Genomic DNA, 21,894 nt, shown 5'->3' with positions numbered 1-21,894 from the left:
GAGCGGTCAGACACGAGAAATCCCACGCGTGCCAGGTGGTGGGGAAACCCCAATCCCTCGTGCAGATGGAAACTTCGTCCCACTTGCTGTACTGCCATCAGAACGTGGCCACAACGCAGGTGATGGCGGCCTCGGCGGACGTCGACTGGCAGTGAGGGAGTCCCACGTGTGTGTGTGTGATCCACCGACCCTAGCTGCCTCCACAGGACTGGGTTGGAGGCCCTCTCCGTCTGTACCGCGGGGTCACAGTGGCGCTTCCAGAGATTATGTAGAGAGTATTTGGCTGATATAAACTTCCACGCGATGATAAGGCCACTTCGTTGAGCTGTCATTTGTGGCCAGGTCGCTTCTGAAAATGAGCTACGTAGCTCAGTGGGGCTTTACCTGGTAAGTTTAACGTCATGGGACTCTCCCTAACTATTATAAAAATAGGTTTTACCCTTTCTGGCAATACATGTTCCCCACAACATGCATTGTTTGCATGTTCATCACAAGGAAATGTGGTTAATGCAGACATGAGTCCTTGCAAAACGTTTCCGTTTGGTGCTTTAACATCTTAACACAACTGTTCTATTGGCAGAAAGGGTAAAACCTATTCTTATATATAGTTTAACTTTTTATATTAAATGTGAAGGGAATGTTTCTATAAACTATACAAACTATTTAAACTCTTTATTTACCATCAGATCTCTGTTCGGCTTTCGCGACCAATATCATTGGGTTCGATCGCGTAAATATAAATGCGTCGTTAAACCTGCCACCACCAATTAGTAAGGGTTTTCACGTAAACAGAACATGCCAAATCGATACTAGTACAGCATACCGGTGTGTTGGAGAGCAAATCCACAACATTTACAATCTGAGTACGACATTTGGCCAGTAATTACAACCGGCATCATCAGGCACCAGGTAAGCCCCACTGAGTGATATCGTTTTTTTCAGAAGCTACCTGGCCACAAATGATAGCTCAACAAAGTGGCTTATCACGTGGAAATCTATAGCAGCCAAACACATTAAACGCGTGTTTCTGAATGTGGACATCTGGAGGACCCGGAAAAAATCCACACGACCATGGGGAGAGACACGCAAACTCCAAATATACAGCAGACGTCATAGTCGGGATCGAACCCACACGCTGCTCTATACCGGGCAAGGTAGTTAACATCTCGCCACCGTGGCTATTGGGGCAGTGGATCACAACATCTTTGGTTGGGCAGATCCACAATTGATACAACCGGTCACCCGCCATGCCCTCCACTTTCCCTACCCCACTCCTGCCCAGGCTGTCAAGGCTACGTGACCACTCCACTCGTCAACGTGATGTGCAGTTTCATCCAGAAGCTCCCTTGGCTTTGGCTGCACGTTGGCTGCACGTTGGCTGCACATTCACCTCGTATTAAACACATTCCTGCGGAGGGAGCGGGTAGGAACGTTGGGTTGCTCGGTCAATGGCCAGGGTCAACGGCGGCGTGGTGTATTCTGCAAATATGCCCGACTGTGAGGGCGGGCACAAATCAGCGTGAGTAGGTTAAACGTTGAGTTTTAGAAGGGCACCACGGGGTGACCAGCCCCTCCCCACCCAGCCCCACCCCTCCCACCCTCCCCACCTTTCCCTCTCCACCCAGCCCCACCCCTCCCATTTTTGGATGCACGACGGACGGACACAATAATCTCCTGTGGGCTGGTGGAACCAGGTGGTTCCTACCAGTACCAAACCTACTTGGGTTCGATGGTATTCCTGCAGACAAAACGACGAGCCTCTACGGCGAGGTGAGAATTTCTGATTGAAGATACAAAAATGTCAGCAAATATCAGATCTCTGTTCGGATCGTTGAGGCTGTGTAACGTGTCACATCTCCGAGCTCACAAAATGTGACATCAATCATTGCCGCCGCTAGGCGAGAATGGAGTTAAGTATGTGAGTAGGATCTGGAAGACGATTTGACGGAGCTACTTCTGAGAGAAAAGGCGAGCTTGGCAGACCGGTTCATCAAGACAGATGGGGGGGGGGGGGGGAGAGGGGTACAAAAGATTCAACTATAAACACAACTACGCTACCTGTCACTTCCACGTCGCGTGAACAACCAGACGCACGTCATTGACGAGAAGCACCTACAACGTGCCCGATCCAGTACAATCTTGGGAGGTTCAGCACCTTTCAGCCTGGATAACCCAGAACCCATTGCTTAACAAGCTTGGACTCTGCTAATGAGGCCCAGGTGGTCTAAACCGGTCAAGATTAGTATTTTGCATGTTAGCAAATTCTGAAGTGTTGATCTTGTATGATTTAAATCATGAGACTGTGTAGAGATCTGCCTACACAATAATTGCTTTTAAACAGACGTCACTTCTCGTCTCCTCCACCATCGCCAATGGAGAAGGTGGTGGTGGTGGGGGGGTGAAGGGGATGAGGGGAGCTCCGAGCAACAAAGATCATTGTGATATCTCGTGCGTTTCACGGGTCGTGTTGCGTGACGACCCAGCTCCACAGACGTTCCATCGTTTCCTCGAACATCGGAGGCGCCAACGCGTTTACAAATGACGCTTCCCGCATTGCGGACTGGTGACACGGCACCGATTGCTGTGCGCTCGGTCCCAGTGGCCACCCTGGTTAATGCTGCGGGTGTAGTCACCTTTAGGGGTCGCTACGCGCCGTCCGCTAAACAGTCGGGACGTTAAAGATGCCATCAGTTTATTAATAAAAACACAGGGTGGTAGGCCGTATGGAGTCTTGATGGCTTGCACACACAAGATACTTTATTGGGAAGTCGCATAGCAACGTCACCCACCCCAACCCACCCCTCCTCTTCTGGCGGCATTATTCCCGCTTAGAGGCAGGCGCAGCGATAACGTTGTGCAGGGCTCGCTGCCGCCGGGAGCCACCTGTCACAGCGTGATGGCAACGCCTTGCCGAGAATACAACTTTACACACTCCCGTTGCTTCTCGGTGGATTGTGTACCATGCTGAGATGCATAAGACAAGAGCGCAGCACCAGCAATCGGCCAAACAGCACTCACAAACGTCGTTGTAGAAATTAGTTTATTCGGTTCAACCCAGGTGGGAAATGCGCACAGCGAGTGATCGATACCACCCCCCCCACCCCCCTTTCTCGACGACGGGCAGACTATGCAGTACAGCGAAACAAAAACCGACGCGGTCTAAACAAACATCGTTTCAAGTTGCCCCACACAGACACCCAGTAGGCCGAGAATTTGGCCCGCGCGTGTCTTGTGTGCGCGTCCGTGACGGCGTATTTGATGAAACTGTAAATCGGCCAGCGTGGCTGACACGAGCGTTTCATTTGCAAATAATGCGAGACGTCTACATTTGTGTGTTACAATACCGCAATGGATTATGGGGGCCCACCGGGGGATCGAGGGGGGGGGGGGGGAGAAGGTGGGGGGGTTCATTCTTCGTAGAAGGACGGAATGTCCTTGCCCGTGAGGACCCTGCGCTCCACGCCACCGGCCGTGATGGCCGCCATGCGGACGACTCCACCGCTGGAGCCATCGCGGCTCATAGCGAGCGACAGCGCTGCGGGGGGTGACGAGGGGGGGGGGGGTGAGAGAAGGTGGGAGGTGAGACGAGATGGTAACAGGTAGGAGAAAGACAAAAAAAAATCGTAATTGGCCAAAGTATTTTTACGGCTACCTGGGCACTGGCATTTAACCGGTGCAGTAGATGTCGCGTAATTTCTAGCTGCCGATTCTCCACGTCACGTGTAGATAGCTTCACCTCTATGTTAGGACCGCCTCCACAGACCCTGCCCCCTTTAAAGCCTCACGTGACCTCGACAGCTCCACCATTGCTCCACCCCCCCCCCCCCCGTCTTCGTGGCCTCGCCTCCGTAGCGCCGTATCTCTCGATCTCTCTCACTTTGCGTATTTTGTTGTTCGCCGCTTTACTTCTCAAAAGAGCTTCAACACGGCGAGCCTGTGCAGGAAGTTGACCGTAAAAACACGAGACCGAATCTTGTATGTTTTTCTGACGGTTGCCGAGAGAGAACCGATGACTTGTGTTACAGGCGCCAAAAAATGGCCGCACGGAAAACAGGCCGGGGCCCTCTGCTGTGCTGGACGGTGAGGTGCGAGCGAGTGGGGTGTGGGCTGGGCGTCGCTCACCCTTGGCTGTGAACTCCATGCACTCTTCCTTGGTCATGCCGGTCTTGTAGTTGGAGTCAACAAAGCCGTAGATGTAGGTGCTGCCAGAACCGCCGACGGAGAATGGCTGGCGCACCAGCATGCCGCCCAGTGGCACTGTGTACACCTGCGGCACAGCAGTGGCAGCACATGGATGGAAGTGAGTCGCAACACCGCACTCAGTCACACGCACTGGTGTGGAGGGTGCCACACTCACACACACAGGTGAGGAGGGTGCCAGCACCACACTCACACATACAGATAAGACAAATATCCCCTGTATAGCTTTTAAGACTGTTGGGGCAAGTGCTGTTATTGAGTACCTATGAAGGCCGGCATGACATGAGAGGCGGATGGTGCAGCTAACATTAAACCTGGCCGCCTTTGTCTCTCCAGTGCTGATGTTTTATACACACTGCACAATTAAAAACTAAAAACTTTTTTATTATATTTTTACCAGGTAAGGCTCACTGAACTATATATAATTTTTTTCAAAGCAACCTGCCTACAAATGATAGCTCAACATAGTGGCTTATGACGTGGAAATCTATCACAGTCAAATACTTTAAGTTAACTTAGAGGAGGAACAGTGACCAGTTCAGACATTTGGTGACTGACATTGGCCGCGAGTGGGAATCGAACTCGGGTGAGGCGGGTTCGTAGCGTGGTGCGCTAACCACTAGGCAACCACTCCCCCACACAGTCGCAGGTTCCTAACCCACAACGGTGGGTGCTTCTCACCTGGCCCCCCTTGCGCTTGTCCCAGCCGGCCACGATGATGCCAGCCATGAGCTCCTCACGGTACCTGTAGCAGTAGTCCTTGAAAAGGTTGGCGGCTGTATGCACCAGAGGCATCTCCTCCATCTCGATGCTAATGGGTAGAGGTGGGTTGGGGGGGACAGGGCAGCGTTACCGCACCAGTCTTGCATCAATCGCCCGCCCTCCTCTCTCCCTGACATTTTTATCGGCGGCGGGTAACCAACCCTCAGTTATTTGTCCTGCCATTTCACCGTGTGGTGTGCATACATCGTATACCCCGTCAAAACGTTAACCGTTACACTACTTATGTGTAAATTTTGATTTAAAGCTTTCGTGACTGCAGGGATTCATATTCTTGGTTCTTTCGGTAAAGTCACGTAGAAGGGAAATAATAAAATAATACAAATATAAAACAATCAAAATTCTCACGACGTTTCGACTGCAACACAAGCAATCATCATCAGATTTGATGATGACACACCTGTGATGATGACACACCTGATGATGATTGCTTGTGTTGCAGTCGAAACGTTGTGAGAATTTTTATTGTTTTATATTTGCATTACTTTATTATTTCCCTTCTACGTGGACTTTATCGAAAGAACCAAGAATATGTGGAAATAGTTTTTTCGCTCGACGCGTTTCTCGCTTAACGCGGAACTTTTTTTTTAGGGACGCATCCAACCGCGTGGAGCGAGCACTCGCTGCGATTATAAAACGAGGCTCATCTGAAGGAACGCGTCGCTTCGTCCGGCACGTCGCGGCGGGCCGCACCTGTGGAAGCCGAGCTGGTAATTGACGACGTCAGCGATGGCCTGGGTGTCGGCCGCCGATCCTGAGCGGCAGCAGAAGATGCGATCGTGCACGGGCGTCAGCTTGTCCGTCACTCGGTTGGCGACATAAGACCTGCTCGCGCGTGTAGACGGAAAGAGATTTCCACCACCCCCCCCATAGATTGTTTTGAGGAAAAGTGCTGTGACACAAAAGAACAGGCTGCGTGCGTGCGTGCAGGCAACTGTGGGGATCAGTGCCGCATTGGTTGGCGCGTTGCACTATGAACCCGGCGATCCGAGTTCGATTTCTGTTCACGATCAGGAAGAGTAAATATCTGAACCATTCCTGGGCCTCCCTAGGTCGACTCGGCATTAAATATGTACAGTAGAACCCCTGTTAAACGACGGGCCTCCAGAGAGCCCAAAGTGTTCGCTTACCGACCACTCCCCTGTTAATGATGGGATGTTGTAGGTACAGCAAATATGAATTCATGCATTGATTAACCATGTTTATTTTAATATTATGCGTTTAAAATGTTTGTATCTTTATGTATTAATATCCATTATTTACATATTATAAAGTACGTTTTTTGGGTGAAAAAGGGTAACTTTCCATGCTGTCGGAACGAATTAGGCCTTTAACATGTATTTCCTATACCCGCGAATGACCAAATCCCTTCACGGCCGGTTTCGTGAAACCAATTACTGTCGTTAAGAGGGGTTCAACTGTACCTGGAGCGATGCATAAATATCAGCACCAAGGCAAATATCAGCACCACGGCGGCCAGGCGTGGTGTTGGCCACCCACACTCTCGTGTGCCGTGCCAGATTGAATAGGTGCTCGCTCACAGCACTTACCCCAAAAGTCTATTGAAGGCTATGTGGGGATCTCTGTCTTTATTTGTGTACGAATGCAGTGGGCTCTCACCAACATTCATCGTCATTATCATCAGCCATGATCTATCCACCACTGGATGAAGGCCTCCCCAAGACATGTCTGCAATAAGGGTTGCCTGAACAATACTGGACATTGGTGAGAAAGAATTGTATAGCTCATCGGATTCCTCCGGTATAAATATTTTGATTCTGATTTACTTCACCGTGATGATTAGCGTAGGTTGGTGGTCAGGATCGGTTCAGTTATCACTCGGCGTGGAGAGTGATTAGTTAAGGGGCCGAGTAAAGGAGGTGCGTAGAGGGGGTTAGTGAAGAGGGTTAGTGAAGAGGGTGCATGGAGGGGGTGAGTGAAGGAGGTGGGCGTAAGGGGGTTAGTTGAGGGGGCTAGTGAAGGGGGTGCGTGCAGGGGGCGTACCCGCTGGTGGTGCGAGAATCCGCGCCGAACACCACGCCATCGGCAAACTCCACGGCCATGATGGTGGTCTGTGGGCGAGCGAGACGTGGCATTATTTTACAAATGATCACCATCGTTCGACGTCATCGATTCACTGCTGGATGAAGGCCTCTCCAAGGCGTCGCAATCCCTCACCATCTTGCAATGCAACGACCCATCTTGCTCCTGCACATCAGCTTATCCCATTGCTCTCGCTCCGTGGTCGATGTCCTCTTGGGTGCGCTCCTCCTTTGGCTGCCACTCATTCGCTAGTCTCTACCAACGGGCAATGTTCCTTCCAGTGAGGTGTCCTGCCCAAGCCCAATCTATATTACTCTGAAGTCAATGTGATGCCTCCAAATTGAGTTTGTTTTCTGATCCATGTGTACCTCTTTATGTCTCGAAGTGAGATTCCCAGCATGCAGCTGTCAATTATTCTTTACCCACCTCTCAGCTTTGCCTTGTCATTCAAAAACACCGCTACATTAACCATAACACTTCTTAATAACAGAGTAGAGATGAAACAATATAGCAGGCCCATAAATATCATACTACAAAATGTAGTGTCAAGAAAATTAGGACTTTAATTGCAGTTGGGGTCTGCCCGGGTCGGTGGCCACAAATCAATTTCCATACCCGAAGGGTGGTAAAGGGCCCTTCGGGGTCCAGAGGTCTTTGAGGCCACATGGGCAAGGCCACAGGGCCTCCTCACTCTCCATCCCTCTCGGGACCAAATTTACACTACGACATGAGTCAGTAAGCAACGAATTGATGAAAATTGTGCTCCAAGACTAATTAAATTGCAACACAGTAACGGACAGTCCGTTGAAAGTGGTGGGAAATGTTAGAAGGATAAGACGGGCAAAATGAACGAAACCAAAAATTAACTGTAGAGTCATGGCACTGGCTGGCTGGGCCCCGTCAACCCTGCTCAGCCACACGGCTCATACAGAACGGAATTGAACCAAATATCTTGATTAAATATTAAGAACCAGACAGCTGAGATTCATAACCTGGGATCTAATGAACTAAGGATCAGGGGGACCAAAGTCTAACGAGCAGTGTCTTTAAATTCATAGCTATACAACTAGGGATACAACTGGGAATAGAGACTAAAATGAATACGGTAGAGATGCACCCAGGAACAGAATCCTGGGACTCAGGGACCAAAGCCTGACAATTTATAACTCGAAATCAAGAATCAGAAGCCAAAAATGCCACAAAGACGAAAAAGAGAGGACAGCATAGAAACCAGGATCTTGGACAAAAGACTTGCAATGGACCAGAGATCCAGGAGCAACATTAATGAAAAATTAACATTTCAAAAATACTAAATTACATTAATTTGACGTACAAAATAGCACCCAATAGCTGGCTACACAATGGCCTCATTAATGATGGCCCAGGTTAAGCGGGTTAAAAAAAAACTCCACAAAATCTCCTCACACTTCAACTCTAACAAAGCGGTCCCAACCAAGTTAAAACATCGATACAAACAATTAATGACCCCGGTGGGGGGTCGAGAGTAACGCCGGAGTGGCGACCAAAGTGTGGAACCGGCCGCACGACGAGGTGACACCAGCCCGTCTTGTTGGCGCCCACAAAGGCGGCTTACGGCATCGTGGGCCCGCGAAGGCTGGCCACGGCCTAGGGAGGCCTTCACCCAGCAGTGGATAGACCACGGCTGATGGCGATGATGCTGATTGTCTACAGAGACCCAATGTTGCCATTCATTCCTCTGTCACAGCAGCAGCAGCAGCATAAACGGGGCCTACACGGGGCCTTGTCTCCGGGACTGCGCCCACCCGCGGCGGGCCTTGGGGTTTCTCTCCGCCGTCAGGGACCCCCTCGGCGTCTCGAGAGTCGTCCGCGGGGGTTCACGGCTTACCCCTGTGAGGACCTCGGCATTCGTCCAGTCGGGCGCGGCCGAGCTGAGCGAGCCGAAGGCCGCCCGAGTCGCCCCCTGAGCGTGAGTTCGCATCGCCATCACGCTCTCGCCGTCTCGCCCGGGGCTTGCCGGGAGTCCGCTGAAGCTGGTGACGTACTTCCGCCCTGCCCCCCTTCTTCTCATCGCCCCGCCCCCCCTTCCCATCGCCCCGCCCCCTTTCTTCCCATCGCCCCGCCCCCCTCCTTCCCACCGCCCCGCCCCCCTCCTTCCCACCGCCCCAGTTGAAACCTACTATATTTTGCCACTGGTAAAGGAGGTCTCATAGTGTAAATGCTTACCCAGAGCTCTCAATAGTCTGATAGTGCGCTGTTTTTGAGTTGTACGCCTTTTGGCGTCATCTAGTCCAACACCAATGGAGACTAGGCTCTAAGAAAAGCTGTCTCGGGTGTGGACCAATCAACTTCAAGGACAGTGATTATCATTATCAGAGTTGTTTCTTTTTGTTTGCACTTTGACTGCTTGTACTGTGGTTATTGCAAACATGATTCCTTGTATAAAGGTGTCAGTTTTTGTACCAGTTGAAAGGGTAAAACCCTATTACTATATTTTGCCACTGGTAAAGGAGGACTTTCATACGATTGTGAAATGAAATCACGTGGAATGGAAGACGTAGGAGAGAGTGTGGAGTGGGATGTATCCATCCAGCAATGGGTTGGTGAAGATGATATTTCAGCGTTAAACTTATTATGCCGTGCTTTAAGTCGATTAAATTGATGCGACAAGTTTGAATTACGATTTAACCGGCGGCTTAATACTCACAACGGATAGTTGGTTGAAAGTGGGGGGAAAGGTTAAATATATAGGGCACACAAAAACAGACAAAAGTCTAAACCCACACAAAGTCCTGTTGAGGACGAGGGGAGAGACGAAAACAGATGGAGGAGTTGCGATATCTAAAGATTGACTAACGAGAACTATGCTTCTGTCGTGTCAGCGAGTCGAAAACGAGGGTTGTAGAGGCACCTTCTTTATTGAACACCCACGATCTCGCCTGCACACTCTGCAGTCGCTAGCCGATACACAACACGAGCCGTCTAACATCGACGGCTCTGACCGAGACAGCTAACGGGCTATCTAGCAGCGCAATATCGAGTGAAGGTGACAGCGACGATGGCGACGAGACGATCCAATCCCTAAACCGGCCCCTTTTATGCTACCAGCGCGGCCTGGCTCCGCCCTGGCCACACCTCCCTTCTCGAACCCACGAGCAGCTTCCAGGGGCTTCCAGATGGGGCCCTCCTTGACCCTTGTCCCAGTTCCTCCGCCCTGCCGACACACAGCCGTGTGTATATGCTCACCGGCATGTGCACTCTTTGTCCACCGCAGTTGCTGCTGCTGGTCACCAGCCGGCGCTATTGCACTACACTTCTATGACCTTACATCAACAGGGAAGTTCAACCTCTGTCGGCCCCAACCCTTCCTCTTTAGGCCCCGTGCCTTCCTGACGAGGCCCCACCTCTTGCTGTTGACTCCACACCTTTGTTTTTCAGGTCCCACCCCTTCCCCCCCTAGACACAAAGGAACTCGTCTGTAGCAGTTATTTCCTGGAGGCGATTTTGGCCACGAGCCGGCTAAAAGTCATGCAAGGTTACCATTCAAATGGTGGCAGCTGCCAAGGACGTCAGAAAAGTCTACGAACGTCACTGGCTGCATCCAGAACTGCACATGTTGAAATGTCAATCTGATAAACGCCACGTTGCTCAGCCTTGATCGTGTGTCGGATGAGTGCAGCAACACACCATTAGCCCAAAGCAGGCTGAGCTCTGTGGTTCTCTATATAGTAAGATGTTATAAGGCTATTAATCAGCACGAGACTAAAAGAACACCAAATAAATATTACTTCCAAAAAACAACTTTAAGCAGTGGCAAAACACGCGTTCTAACAAGGACACTCAATTTATTTTGATAATGGTGAAGTTCTGTGCAAATCTAATTACTACTGGCCAAGACTAATTAGAGAATCTATAGAAATTAATAAAAATAATTTAACTTTTTGGATAGCTACTTGGAAGCGAATCGTCAAATAATACGTTGTTTAAATGCATGCTTATACAGGTCACCGTACTTCAATGGGGATTACGGCTATTTTAGAACACACAATCGACAGGGAGTACAAAAACAATGGGCTTGCATAATGCGCATGCATAATGTACGTTGCTAACCATAAAAATAACCCAAACGGCAATGGATATCGATAGTAATTTATATGCATTCATTAATCTCCCCCTGCCCCAACTTCGCGGAAGAGCACACGAGTGATGTTATAACATCTCCCCCTCTATTTAAGGAACGAAACAGGTGGACTTCTCCACAAATCTGGCTGTCGCCTGGTGAAGCTGGTTGTAATTACTGGCAAAACGTCACGGTACTCAGATTGTAAATGTTGTGGCTTGGCTCTCCAACACACAACGCGTTAGTGCTGTGCTAGCGACGAATTGGCATGTTCTGTTTACGTGACAACCCTTACTAGTTGGCTGTGTTGGGTGGTGGCGGGTTTAACGACACATTTATATATTACGCAATATAACCCAAAAAAACCTGCATTATGGATATTGGTCACGAAAGCCTAAGTGTTAAACTGGCTAACCTCTATGGGGAGGATACTTTTCTTCAAACCAGAAAATTGGAAACTCCGAATTAAGCAAATGAAGCGGTCTTCACTGGTATTCCTCAAAAGATGCATAGATTCAAAGATAATACCACACGCAGTTAAAGTAACTCATGACATTAAGTAACTTAAAGCAAATTAATTGTTGCTAAAAGAGAGAATACAGCCGGCTTTCGCCAGCTGTTGCGTCGCTGGGGAGCGCGTTCAGTGCGTGCGGGGGGCACGGGTAGGGTGGCGAGTGGGCGGTGGTTTTTGCCACCACGGGCGCCGCTAAAACGGTAATAAAGAAAATGAAACGAAATAAATAAGAACAGAGTTGAAGATGAGGAGAACGGGGGAGGGCGAATGGAGAGGTGAGGAAGGGAGGAGTGAAATATTTTGCCGACGGTGGGAGCAAGTGGTGTCAGCAGCCAGCTGCAGCGGCGCTTTCGCCATCTTGCGAGTGTTTATTGAGCAATTAATGAGTAAGATTAACATGCGAGAGGAAAGCGGAGCACCCAGAGAAAACTCATGCAAGGGGGCCACATTGGGGGCCACATGATCCCACACAGATGGAGCAGGTGGAGTCCGCATATGCCATACTGCCTTCTCCTGGCGAGCCAGGGTATGGCTCATCGACGTCTACAGGGATTTTCACGTGAACCACCAACCCTCACCTCCACGAACTGGACTATGGGCCACGTCATAGCCGCCACGTCCCGGATATGCGCCAACGAGCCCAGCAATCAACCGAGTAGCAGATAGACATCGCACAGGGCAGTTCCAACCGGCGGCGCCAACCTTTATTTTGAGCAGAACGGACCGAACCACACGGACCATAAAAACTAAATCGTCACAACCAACTGGAGACAGAACCTCACACGACAGCTTGCAGAGGGACCTGGTAGAACGAGGCTGTGTTGTGGCCGTGTGGCGGCGAGGGAGGCTGTGTTGTGGCAGAGAGGGAGGCTGTGTTGTAGTAGCGGAGAGCTCTTAAGGACTAGAAGTGAAGGAGTCCTCTCCGGGCTGGGACGCCAGGGCGGCACGTTCCAGTTCAACCGACTCCCCCCACGCGTCTCATGTGCTGTCCGCACACGCCTTCCGTTTATTTTTGTTCCGGTTCCTTTTCTTCTTCTTCATCTTTCCACCTTCTGTCACACCGCTCTTCACCGAGCTCTCCATTCCACCTCCATTCGCCTCCTCCTCCTTCTCCTGCTTCTGCCCGTCGGGACAACCGAGGTCCCGACGCAACTCCAGAGAGGGGACCGCCGTATCAACATCTCCACCACCGTTGCCTCCCCTGGGGGAGAGACGAACATTAGGACACGTGTTGAGTTTCAGATAAAAAATATTTCAGTTTTCGAGATTTTCAGATAATTTGCACGAGTAATTAATCACAATAATTATGTACATTCGGTATGTGCTCTATCACTGTTATCGCGCAAGGCTATCCTGACAAAGACGCTATTGTTAAACAGACACAATCCGCAGTAGTTTGACAGTCGGGGGCGATGCTGTGATGTGTAATCCCAGTTCAGTAATTTTCAGTGTAATTTTTTAAAATGGAACAAATTTGGACCGTGTCGTTGGCATACAATGGCCGACTGTTCGAATGGCATCACGGGGATCTTAGACGTCCACTGCGAGTGAATTAGACGACACAGTTAGTACAACCACATGGACTAAGTTCAAACAACTGAGCCGCTGAAGACGACGCTACCACCGCACGTAGCGGATCGTCGGACGTCGCAAACGCCGAAATCACATCGGAGAGCTACGTGGCGTGGCCGCGAAAGCGTACGTTTGTGGCCTCCAGTGGTAATAACGGACGTGAGCCCAGAGCGAGGGGGCTCGCGGTGAAGGGACCGAGCAGCTCACCCTCCAGGTTTGACGAGATCACCGCCACCACCGCCCCCCACGTTTCTCTCGAACAGAGCGACGAAGAAGCCGTGTGTGCGGTCTTCGTGCGGGTCGGCTCGCACGCAGCATTCCGCCCCGGGGAACACGGGCAGACCGCGGCGACGCCACTCAGGCAGGATGTGCACCAGCCTGCACGCAGCAGCATGACACACACGCGCGCAGATACCCAACGGCGTCACACACACACGCTCCGCAATCCGGCCAGGTGGCTCGGCGGTAGAGCTAGCAGCTGCGAGAGTTCAAATCCTGCTCCAGGAGTTGACTCGTCGCATCCATCCCACCGGGTTCAATGAAGTTATCAACACCTGAATGTGTCACATGACTAGTAGTATCTGCAGCCATATTGGGAGGTATACAAGATGTGGTGTGCTGGACACGTGTATTTTGTGCGTCGACACACACGCGTGGTGTGGTACCATCACCAAGACAAAAGATCCCCCGTTTAGCCTTCACACACTTTTGGAGCAAGTGCTGTTAGCGAGCACATGTGGAAGCCGACACGGCACACAAGTGGGTGGATAGCCAGCACAAACGCCCGACCGTCTTTGTCTCCCTTGTGGCGATGTTTACACATCTCACCGGGTAACTAATTTGAGGCCGAGTCGATCTAGGATAGGCCCAGCACCGGTTCGGATAACCGTCACCGGTGTTGGTGGCCATGAGCGGGAACGGAACTCGAGTCGCCGGGTCCGTAGTGCGACGCGCTAACCGCTGCACCGCCGCTCCCCACCCACACAGACGTGTGCGTGCGCGCAGTGCAGCGACACGTGCCTGAAGGCCCCCGCGGAGTCGGCGAGCGCCTGCCGCACCACGTCCTCATTCTCCTGTTGGTGCACGGAGCACGTGGAGTAGACCACGCGGAGAGCGGCCGGGAAGCCGAGAGCGTGGCGCAGGGCTCGGGCCTGGAACGCGCTCAGAGCCCGCAGGCGCTCCTGCGAGCTGGCCGTCTGACCAGCGCCGTCGACGCTGCCGCCGCCGCCGCTGTCGCCGCCCCGGTCCGCCGCTCCGCCCATCCGCCCCACCATGCCTGGCGCAACAAGAGCCGTGGGTTGCACACAGTTATTTAGTTACACTGCAGGAGGAGGAATCTGACGAGTTACAAAGCTCTTTTTAATAGATGTCCAGTAGGGGCGGGTAAGAACGTTACAACAACAAACAGTACCAAAACACGATAGCAGTGCAAAGGATAGGAAAGGTAAACAAATCACTTAAAAATATACACGTAAAAATAAACTATTTTTTTATCTTACCAGGTAAAGCCCACCGAGGTATTAACTTATATTTAAGAAGCTACCTGGCTATCACAAATGGCAGCTCAACAAAAGTGGTGGCCGCAGTTTGCAAGCGCGACGGAGGGCGATCGCAAACCGGCCATGGAATAATTCCTCGTCCGCCGGGGTCAACGATTTCAAGCCGGGGAAGGACGACGGGGAGGGGGGGGCGGGGGTGGTGGGTCGCGCAGACTGTGGCGTGGATACCGTTTAGGAGAAGTTTTTAATGCGGCAGGGGAAAGTTGGCAGCGCGTTGCGGTGACCGAACGCACGAGTGCCCCCGTGAACACGGCGGTTGCTGTTGACGTAGCGGATGGGGGTGCGTGTGTGGGGAACGGTGACGCAGTGGTTAGCGCACTGCTCTACGAAGCCGTCGTCCCGGGTTTAATTCCATCTATCTTTGTCTTTGGGTGGGGCTCTCACCGGATCCGCTGCACGAGGGGTCCAGCAGCACGTACTGCACCCTGGCGTAGCTCGCGTCGTGTGGATCGAGAGCGAGGAAGTCGGCGCACTGCAGCCGGTGGCACGAGACGCCGGCGCGCAGGAGCTGCGTGCTCATCGTGGCGACGCGCTCAGCCGACAGATCCACCGCCAGGATCTTCCTGCAGTGGGCGGGTGGGCAGGTGGGCGGGCAGGCGATCGGGGCGAGCGACGCCGGCAGGGAGGTGGAGGGGCAGGCGAAGGGAGAGATGGGAGAGGAGAGAGAAAAGGCGGGCACTCCAGTTTCACTCATTCATGGAGTTGGTCAAAGGTCCCAATATAAGACCACAAAGCTTGGGCAATTATTGCCGCTTGTTGCAAGTCCCTCCGAATCCTCATCTTCTCGCCCCTCTGAGAGGGAACAAAAACTACACGCTATCATGGTGTGCGTTTATTTATTCGGCCCGCGCACGGGTTGGAGAGCGTTAACCACGAAGTGCGACGGACTGCACCCACCCCTTGTTTTTCATGATGGCGGCAAGATGGCTGGTCTTGTTCCCGGGGGCGGCACAGCAGTCGAGCACCTGGGAGCCTGGGGGAGGCGCCAGCACGAACGCCGGCAGGCAGCTCGCCTGCGGCGTGGAGGGGGGGGGAGATGGGTGGGGGGCAGAGGGTCGAGGGCCATGAGCAAGGACGACATCATCACTTCATCCGGTCCGCGGCCAATGTGAGTACTCGCGGTATTAACGTTCATTACATTCGCTGTTAACATTAATTGTGTCGTAACTATCGGTTGACGTTCTTATACTTTGAGACAATCCACGGACGAGCGAGTGGGCCCGACCACCACCAGGCTCTCTCTTAACTTTTCAACGCTTTAATTGTCTCCGTCATGTAATCAAGTTACGACAAGTCTTATCTTACAGCCAGACTTTCTCGGAAGCTATCAGTCGATCGGTACTGCGGCTCCAAGGTTACATTTCGAGTTAAGAGTTCGAGCCAGAGCAAGGGCTGAACGGCCACCCAGCCTGTGCCACGAGGAACTGAGACTCAGTCACGCATCGAACACACACACACATGACGCACACATCACGCACACACGACGCACACACGTGTGTGTGATGCACGGCTCGGCGAGCGCACACCTTGTCCTGCAGGATGATGTTGCCGAGTTTGTAGAGCTGGTCGTCGTGGAGGTCCGTTTTAGGAGGAAAGACGAGGACCTCCGGGACGTCGATATCTCGCGCAAACCTCTTGCCCTTGAGGTCATCAAGGGCCTGTGCACTGCGCGCACAGACAGCGAAAGACAGAGCGCGGCAGAGAGTAAGAGACCAGAGCTGGGACAAATTATTTTAACACAGCTTTTTTTTCTCTCCAAGTTTTTCGGGCAACCAGTCAATCGATGCGATTATGGAAAGCTAGTCGGGGGGGGGGGGTAAGGTGGGGGGGAAGGTGGGGGGGAAGTTAGGGGGGGGGGGGAAGGTGTGGGGGGGAAAGGTGGGGGGGGGGAAGGTTTGGGGGGGAAGGTGGGGGGGGAAGGTGGGGGGGGGGGAAGTGGGGGCCAACCCAGGAGCGGTTCCGATAGAGAGCCGGCCACCGTCGTTGGGCCGTGCGCGTCGCGGCCTCACCAGTCTGCTGCGCCGATGAAGGTGAAGCCCTGCCTCTTGAAGTAGTCGACCGCGTCGTCCACCGTCGTCTTGAGCGTGTTCACCCTTGCGTACCGCGGCAGCAGAATCTCTGAACGAGAGCAAAGACAGAGATCCCCATCCACCACCGCGTAGGTCCACCAGCGCCGAGTCGGCATTATCTAAATTGCGATCTCGCTGGCCCGGTGGTAGAAGCGAGAGACGCGCAATCGTTCGAAAGGCTGCGAGTTCAAAGCCTGGTTGAGGGGGAAGTTGATTCCGCACCATCATACCACTGTCTGGGGTCGATATAATGTGAGTACCGCATTGTGGAGAAGGGAATCAGGGTGGGGGGAGGCGGGTGGGCGGGGGGCGGGGGGTATGGGAGGAAGAGAGGGTAGGGGGGGCAGTAGCAGGCTGACCTTTGGTGGCGGCGCGCCCCCCCACTGCGGTGAGCAGGTCCAGGTTGGTGCTCACGCCGTGACGGACCTTCATGCGGGCGAGCGCCGAGCCCAGCTCCGCCGCGTGGCGCTTCATCATCACCTTCCACCGCCCGCCGCACTTCACCCCGTGGCCCAGCAGCAGGTCAAACACCAGCAACTGTGCCCCACCACGGCCGGAAGAGAGACGATAAGGATCAGCGCTCGTCACGCTCTCAATAGTGTTTAATGCGATGGTTTCATACGTACTGGCGTCGTTGTCGTCGATGCAAATTGCATCTCTGACAATCACCGAAAAACGACAGAGAAGCAGGAAGGCCGCAGCCGGACATTGAGCCGGCGATAGCAGTAACTGCCCAAGCTTGGCAGTGCTATATATATTAAGATGTTTCAACCAACTGATTAATTGTTTATGGATGTGTGGAGGAAACCGGAGCACCGCAGTGTAAACCCACACGTGCGAGGGGGTAACACGCCATCCAATACAGACGGGACAGATATTATTCTGCACTTTGCTGTACCGCCTTCTCCCGACGAGCCAGGGTAATGGGCACCCCCTCGATGCTCACGGGAAGGGAGTTTCGCAACATTTGTGCGATCCGCCAACCCTCGCTGCCTTCAGTGCTAGATTATATTACAGGCCATGTGCGTAGCCACCACCGCCCGCCACCACCCCTTCTTAGACACACCTCGGGTCCCCCCCCCGTGTCCTACGAGAGGCCCTCTGCCCCCCCCTGCCGAGCACTGGCACCCACCTTGGCGAGCTGCCTGTCGAGCCGCTTCTCCGAGCGCAGCAGGCGGCTCGACTCCAGCAGCTGGTGCAGCACCGGCTCGTAGCGCAGCACGCCGCACACCAGCGCGTACAGCTGCTTCACGTTCTGTCGTAGGGGAGGGGAGCGGCGGGGGGGAAGGGAGGAGGGTCAGGTCAAGGGGTGGCAAGGATAAACGGAGAAGTTAAATAAAACTCACTCACTCCATCCGTACCCCTTGCAGGGTTCTGGAATAAAAAAAAGATTTCAAGTCCGTTTGAAAGCTCTGCTCCTTGCATTCCTTGAGAACTTCTGTAATCTTAGTGAAATGAGAATTAGGCCCAGGAATGCATCACCGAGTTATGAAATTAAACTGATAATCAGGAAACATTTTTATGATTTGATTCGTATCAACACCTCCCCCCCCCCACCATGGATATATATAAAAAAGACATTGGGTGCTGTCTCCAACTCCTAACCGCTCTACCGCTCTGGTCTCAATGTGGACAAATTTAACTACGAAAACTCTCCAGCGGAAGGTGTAACGACTCAATGGTCCGATTCACAAACACAGAGGAGGAGGAGGCATCATCACAGCAGCGATAATGCACCACACTCCACTACTCCAGAGGCAACCATCTGGCTCATCGAGCACCTCAAAGTGAAATGATAGTTTTTGCTCAACGTCAGCCGTATTAAGAAGTTGACGATAGGGATATGAGGAAGGGCCATTGACCGAAACGTCGTTTATTTTACGCTTTTCCCTTTAGGCCCCCAGTCAGTGTGTTGACTAATGTGTTGCGTCTGTTGTTCTTCTGTCGGCCGGTTCCAATAACACTGCCATGCTCTATCCACTGCTGCACGACCCATCTTAACGGTGCAAACCACGTAGTCAGTGTGAAGCCGACTTGAAGTCATCGAGGCATTGGTGCTTCTCTCCTGCTTACAGCCCCGAGCCAGTGGTGGACATTCCACATTCCTATGATGGGGGGGGGGGGTAGAGTTTATCCACAGGACATCCACTGTTGATTTCCCCCACAAAGTGGTATTAATGTTTATCGAGCCTGGAGGGGATGATGGGCTGAGTCACCTCCCCACCCCCCGACCTTCACCTTGCAATCCGATAGCTCTACCACTGGGCCACCTGAATTTTGCACGGTGTTGAAAATCTTCAGACACTCAGTAAAACTCATAATAAACGTTTTTGGGTTAGATCGCGTTGTTTATAAATGTTGTGGATTCACTCAACATAGTGAACTATTTGTCTTTTGTCAACGTGACACTTTTTTACTGAATGGCCGTGTCGGGTGGTGGAGTGTTACGACACATTTATAAATAACGCGATCTAACCCAAAAACTTTAATATGAGTATTGGTCGCGAAAGCCAACGTGTTAAACTGACTCAGTAATACAAAAGAGCTGTGGTGTGGAACTCATGTCGCTGGATTAACACTGGTCTGGAAAAAAACAATCGGCCCATGGATAAAATAAAATAAAAATTTGCGCGTTAATTCACAGAAGGGAGTGTTTTGCGTATACATTTGTATTCGTTATAAACCAGGATTGGTAAACTATACCACTATGTCCTCTTAACACTGCGTCCGCCATGTGCTTACAGGGATATCCGCACAAGGAGTCCAGAAAGACAACACCCGCACTGCACTGCACTGCTGATGAAGGCCCCCTCTCCTCTCAGCCCAATCGCCATCTTTGCAACGATCCAGCCCGCTCCGATCTCATCACTCCGTCTCCACGGTCGTACGGCGGAGTTGTTCGCTTCTCCACGACCACCGCCGCTCACTCCGTGGGTTAAGTCTCGACCAGGGGCCTTCCTTCCTGCCCAAAAGGTCCCAACGTTGGCATGTTTACTGGGTTATTGTAAGGGCGCCACGGTGGCTCGGAGATGTTAACGACCTCGCCTGGTGTACAGGAGGGACATGGGTTTGATTCCCGACCCTGGCGCCTGTTGTTTAATCGGAGTTTGCGGTTCAATCTTGATTTGAAGCTTTCGTGGCTGCAGGAATCCATACTCTTTGGTTCTTTCAGCTTTCCAACCTGATGACGGACGCTTGTGTTGCGCCTGAATCGTCGTTATTTATTTTCTACCTACGTGACTTTACCGAAAGAACCAAAGAGTATGGAGTTTGCGGTGTCTCTTTCCACGTGGTCGCGTGGATTTTTCTCCGGGTCCTCCGGTTCTCTTTCCACTCCGCATTTAGAATGAACACCACGCGTTTGGAGTAATGTGTCTGCAATACATTTCCACGTGTTGATGATGTTGATGATGATACGCCGTTTTCTTGAGCTATCATTTGTGATAGCCAGGTTGCTTCTGAACAAAACGAGCATGTGTAGCTCACAGTGGGCCTTACCTGGTGAAATAAAACACAGGGCGATTCAAAAAAATGTTAACACTTTCGAGAATTTGCAGCAATACCACGAGATATGTGCCACCGGACAATGATGGTTAACAAGTGGAGACTAGATTTGAAGCTTTCGTGACTTCAAGGATTCAAACTCTTAGGTTTTTTCGGTAAAGTCACGTAGGTAAAATAATAATAAAAAGAATAGAAAGAATAATAGAAATAAAATAATAAAAATAATTGTGTTTTTTTACATTACATTCGTTATCACGTAAGGGCGTATTATCCCTTTATTTTTTCCCATTTAAACTCTAGTCCCATATAAGTGTTCACCATTTTTTAAGCACCCTGTAGTTTTATTTTAGTTTTCGTATTTGGGCCTCTCTAACGACTCGCACAGAGATCCACGTGGAGGAGGGGGGGGGGGTGTTTAGGGGGTTCGTCCCGAGCCGGTGACCCAAGTTGAACCCCCTATCAAGGTGATAGGCGTTCAGGTGAGAGTAGGGGGGGTCGTGGTAGGGCCCCCCACTCGATCTACCTTGAAGCTGCTCCGGTAGACGAGGCTCTTGAGGGAGCCCTCCTTCCTCTCGGCTCGCTCCAACACGGACATCGCCTCCACGTACAACGCCATGGCACGGCACGAACCACGTGGACTTGTACCGACGTTCTCTCTTCTCCGTCTCTGTGTGTCTCTCTCTCGCTCGCTCTGGTTTTGTATTTGTCAGAGAGAAACCTGCCGCTCGTTGGAGAGACGCCGCGGAGATGATTCGAGCCGAGAGGACCACCTCGACTGCGGTTTCCTCCCTCTCGGGGTCGTGGAAGAGGCACATGGGGGAGGAGGCGGTCTCGAACCTTAATTTCTTCCGGTCTCATGAACCTCCCACATCCCCCCCCCACCCCCCAACATTTACATAATCATCAGCAATTAGTCGCGATCGATACGACAAAGCTCTCGGCCTTGGCAACGATGTTGAGGAGGGTGCATCCATGTATTGCTACTCTTAGGTTTTTTTCGGTAAAGTCACGTAGGTAAAAAATGTGAAATAAATAATAAACATAATAGAAAAATGTGATTTCTTCTTTTATTTCTATTATTTCTTCTATTATTTTTATTTATATTTATATTATTTATTTTTTACCTACGTTACTTTACCGAAACAACCTTAGAGTATGAATCCTTCCAGTCACGAAAGCTTCAAGCCCCATGTATGTGCATGCAAATGCTGAAAATTGGCCCCACGCCAGCCACTGGAAGCCGCTACAAGCGAGAACTTTTGTTTTGTACGGAGTATTTTAACATTTTAAAAAGTACATTTGTATTATGCTGAGAAGGCGTCAGAATCCAAATCACTTTAATCGACCCAAACGCCTTTATTATGCAGATTAATGCGGCGGTGGTGGTGATGGTGCGTTGTCCCTGGTGTGCAGGCACAAGCGTGGCACGACATTTGTAGGAAACCAACACAAACTAAAATAATGGAACGGCCACGTCTCATTTACGTGTCACGAAAACGGGCCATTCCCCGAAACGTCGCCTTCTCGTATATATTTGTTCTTCTTCACATAAAT

The 21,894-nt window shown here is 51.5% G+C and overlaps 2 protein-coding genes across 2 annotated transcripts; both read right to left on the bottom strand.

The window, feature by feature from the left end:
- Window positions 1–3,023: 3,023 nt before the first annotated feature.
- LOC144942788 (proteasome subunit beta type-6-like) lies at window positions 3,024–9,042 on the bottom strand. The gene is made up of 6 exons (XM_078869721.1): window positions 8,891–9,042; window positions 6,985–7,052; window positions 5,674–5,805; window positions 4,882–5,011; window positions 4,123–4,267; window positions 3,024–3,535 (listed from the first exon to the last, which is right to left on the bottom strand). The coding sequence occupies exons 1-6, from the start codon at window positions 8,987–8,989 to the stop codon at window positions 3,408–3,410; spliced, it is 702 nt and encodes a 233-aa protein (XP_078725847.1). The 5' UTR covers window positions 8,990–9,042; the 3' UTR covers window positions 3,024–3,407.
- Window positions 9,043–12,318: 3,276 nt separating this feature from the next.
- NSUN5 (NOP2/Sun RNA methyltransferase 5) lies at window positions 12,319–21,177 on the bottom strand. The gene is made up of 10 exons (XM_078869720.1): window positions 20,864–21,177; window positions 17,969–18,091; window positions 17,196–17,373; window positions 16,777–16,885; window positions 16,294–16,432; window positions 15,665–15,780; window positions 15,152–15,330; window positions 14,229–14,484; window positions 13,416–13,586; window positions 12,319–12,837 (listed from the first exon to the last, which is right to left on the bottom strand). The coding sequence occupies exons 1-10, from the start codon at window positions 20,954–20,956 to the stop codon at window positions 12,615–12,617; spliced, it is 1,587 nt and encodes a 528-aa protein (XP_078725846.1). The 5' UTR covers window positions 20,957–21,177; the 3' UTR covers window positions 12,319–12,614.
- Between the last annotated feature and the right edge of the window lie 717 nt (window positions 21,178–21,894).

This window comes from Lampetra fluviatilis, chromosome 28 (assembly GCF_964198595.1).
Source record: "Lampetra fluviatilis chromosome 28, kcLamFluv1.1, whole genome shotgun sequence".
Lineage (NCBI taxonomy): Eukaryota > Metazoa > Chordata > Hyperoartia > Petromyzontiformes > Petromyzontidae > Lampetra > Lampetra fluviatilis.
Note: the sequence above shows the minus strand (reverse complement) of the source record. Positions and strands in the feature narration are given on the sequence as shown.

Excerpts from the sequence above, each read along its gene's own strand:
- LOC144942788 (XM_078869721.1), bottom strand. The coding sequence starts at position 8,989 with ATGGCGATGCGAACTCACGCTCAGGGGGCGACTCGGGCGGCCTTCGGC. Across the intron at positions 7,053-8,890 it reads ATGCCGAGGTCCTCACAGGG|ACCACCATCATGGCCGTGGA; the intron begins GTAAGCCGTGAA and ends GCTCGCCCACAG. Across the intron at positions 4,268-4,881 it reads ACAAGCGCAAGGGGGGCCAG|GTGTACACAGTGCCACTGGG; the intron begins GTGAGAAGCACC and ends GCTGTGCCGCAG.
- NSUN5 (XM_078869720.1), bottom strand. The coding sequence starts at position 20,956 with ATGGCGTTGTACGTGGAGGCGATGTCCGTGTTGGAGCGAGCCGAGAGG. Across the intron at positions 16,433-16,776 it reads TTCATCGGCGCAGCAGACTG|TGCACAGGCCCTTGATGACC; the intron begins GTGAGGCCGCGA and ends CTGTGCGCGCAG. Across the intron at positions 12,838-13,415 it reads GATCTCGTCAAACCTGGAGG|GGGAGGCAACGGTGGTGGAG; the intron begins GTGAGCTGCTCG and ends TCTCTCCCCCAG.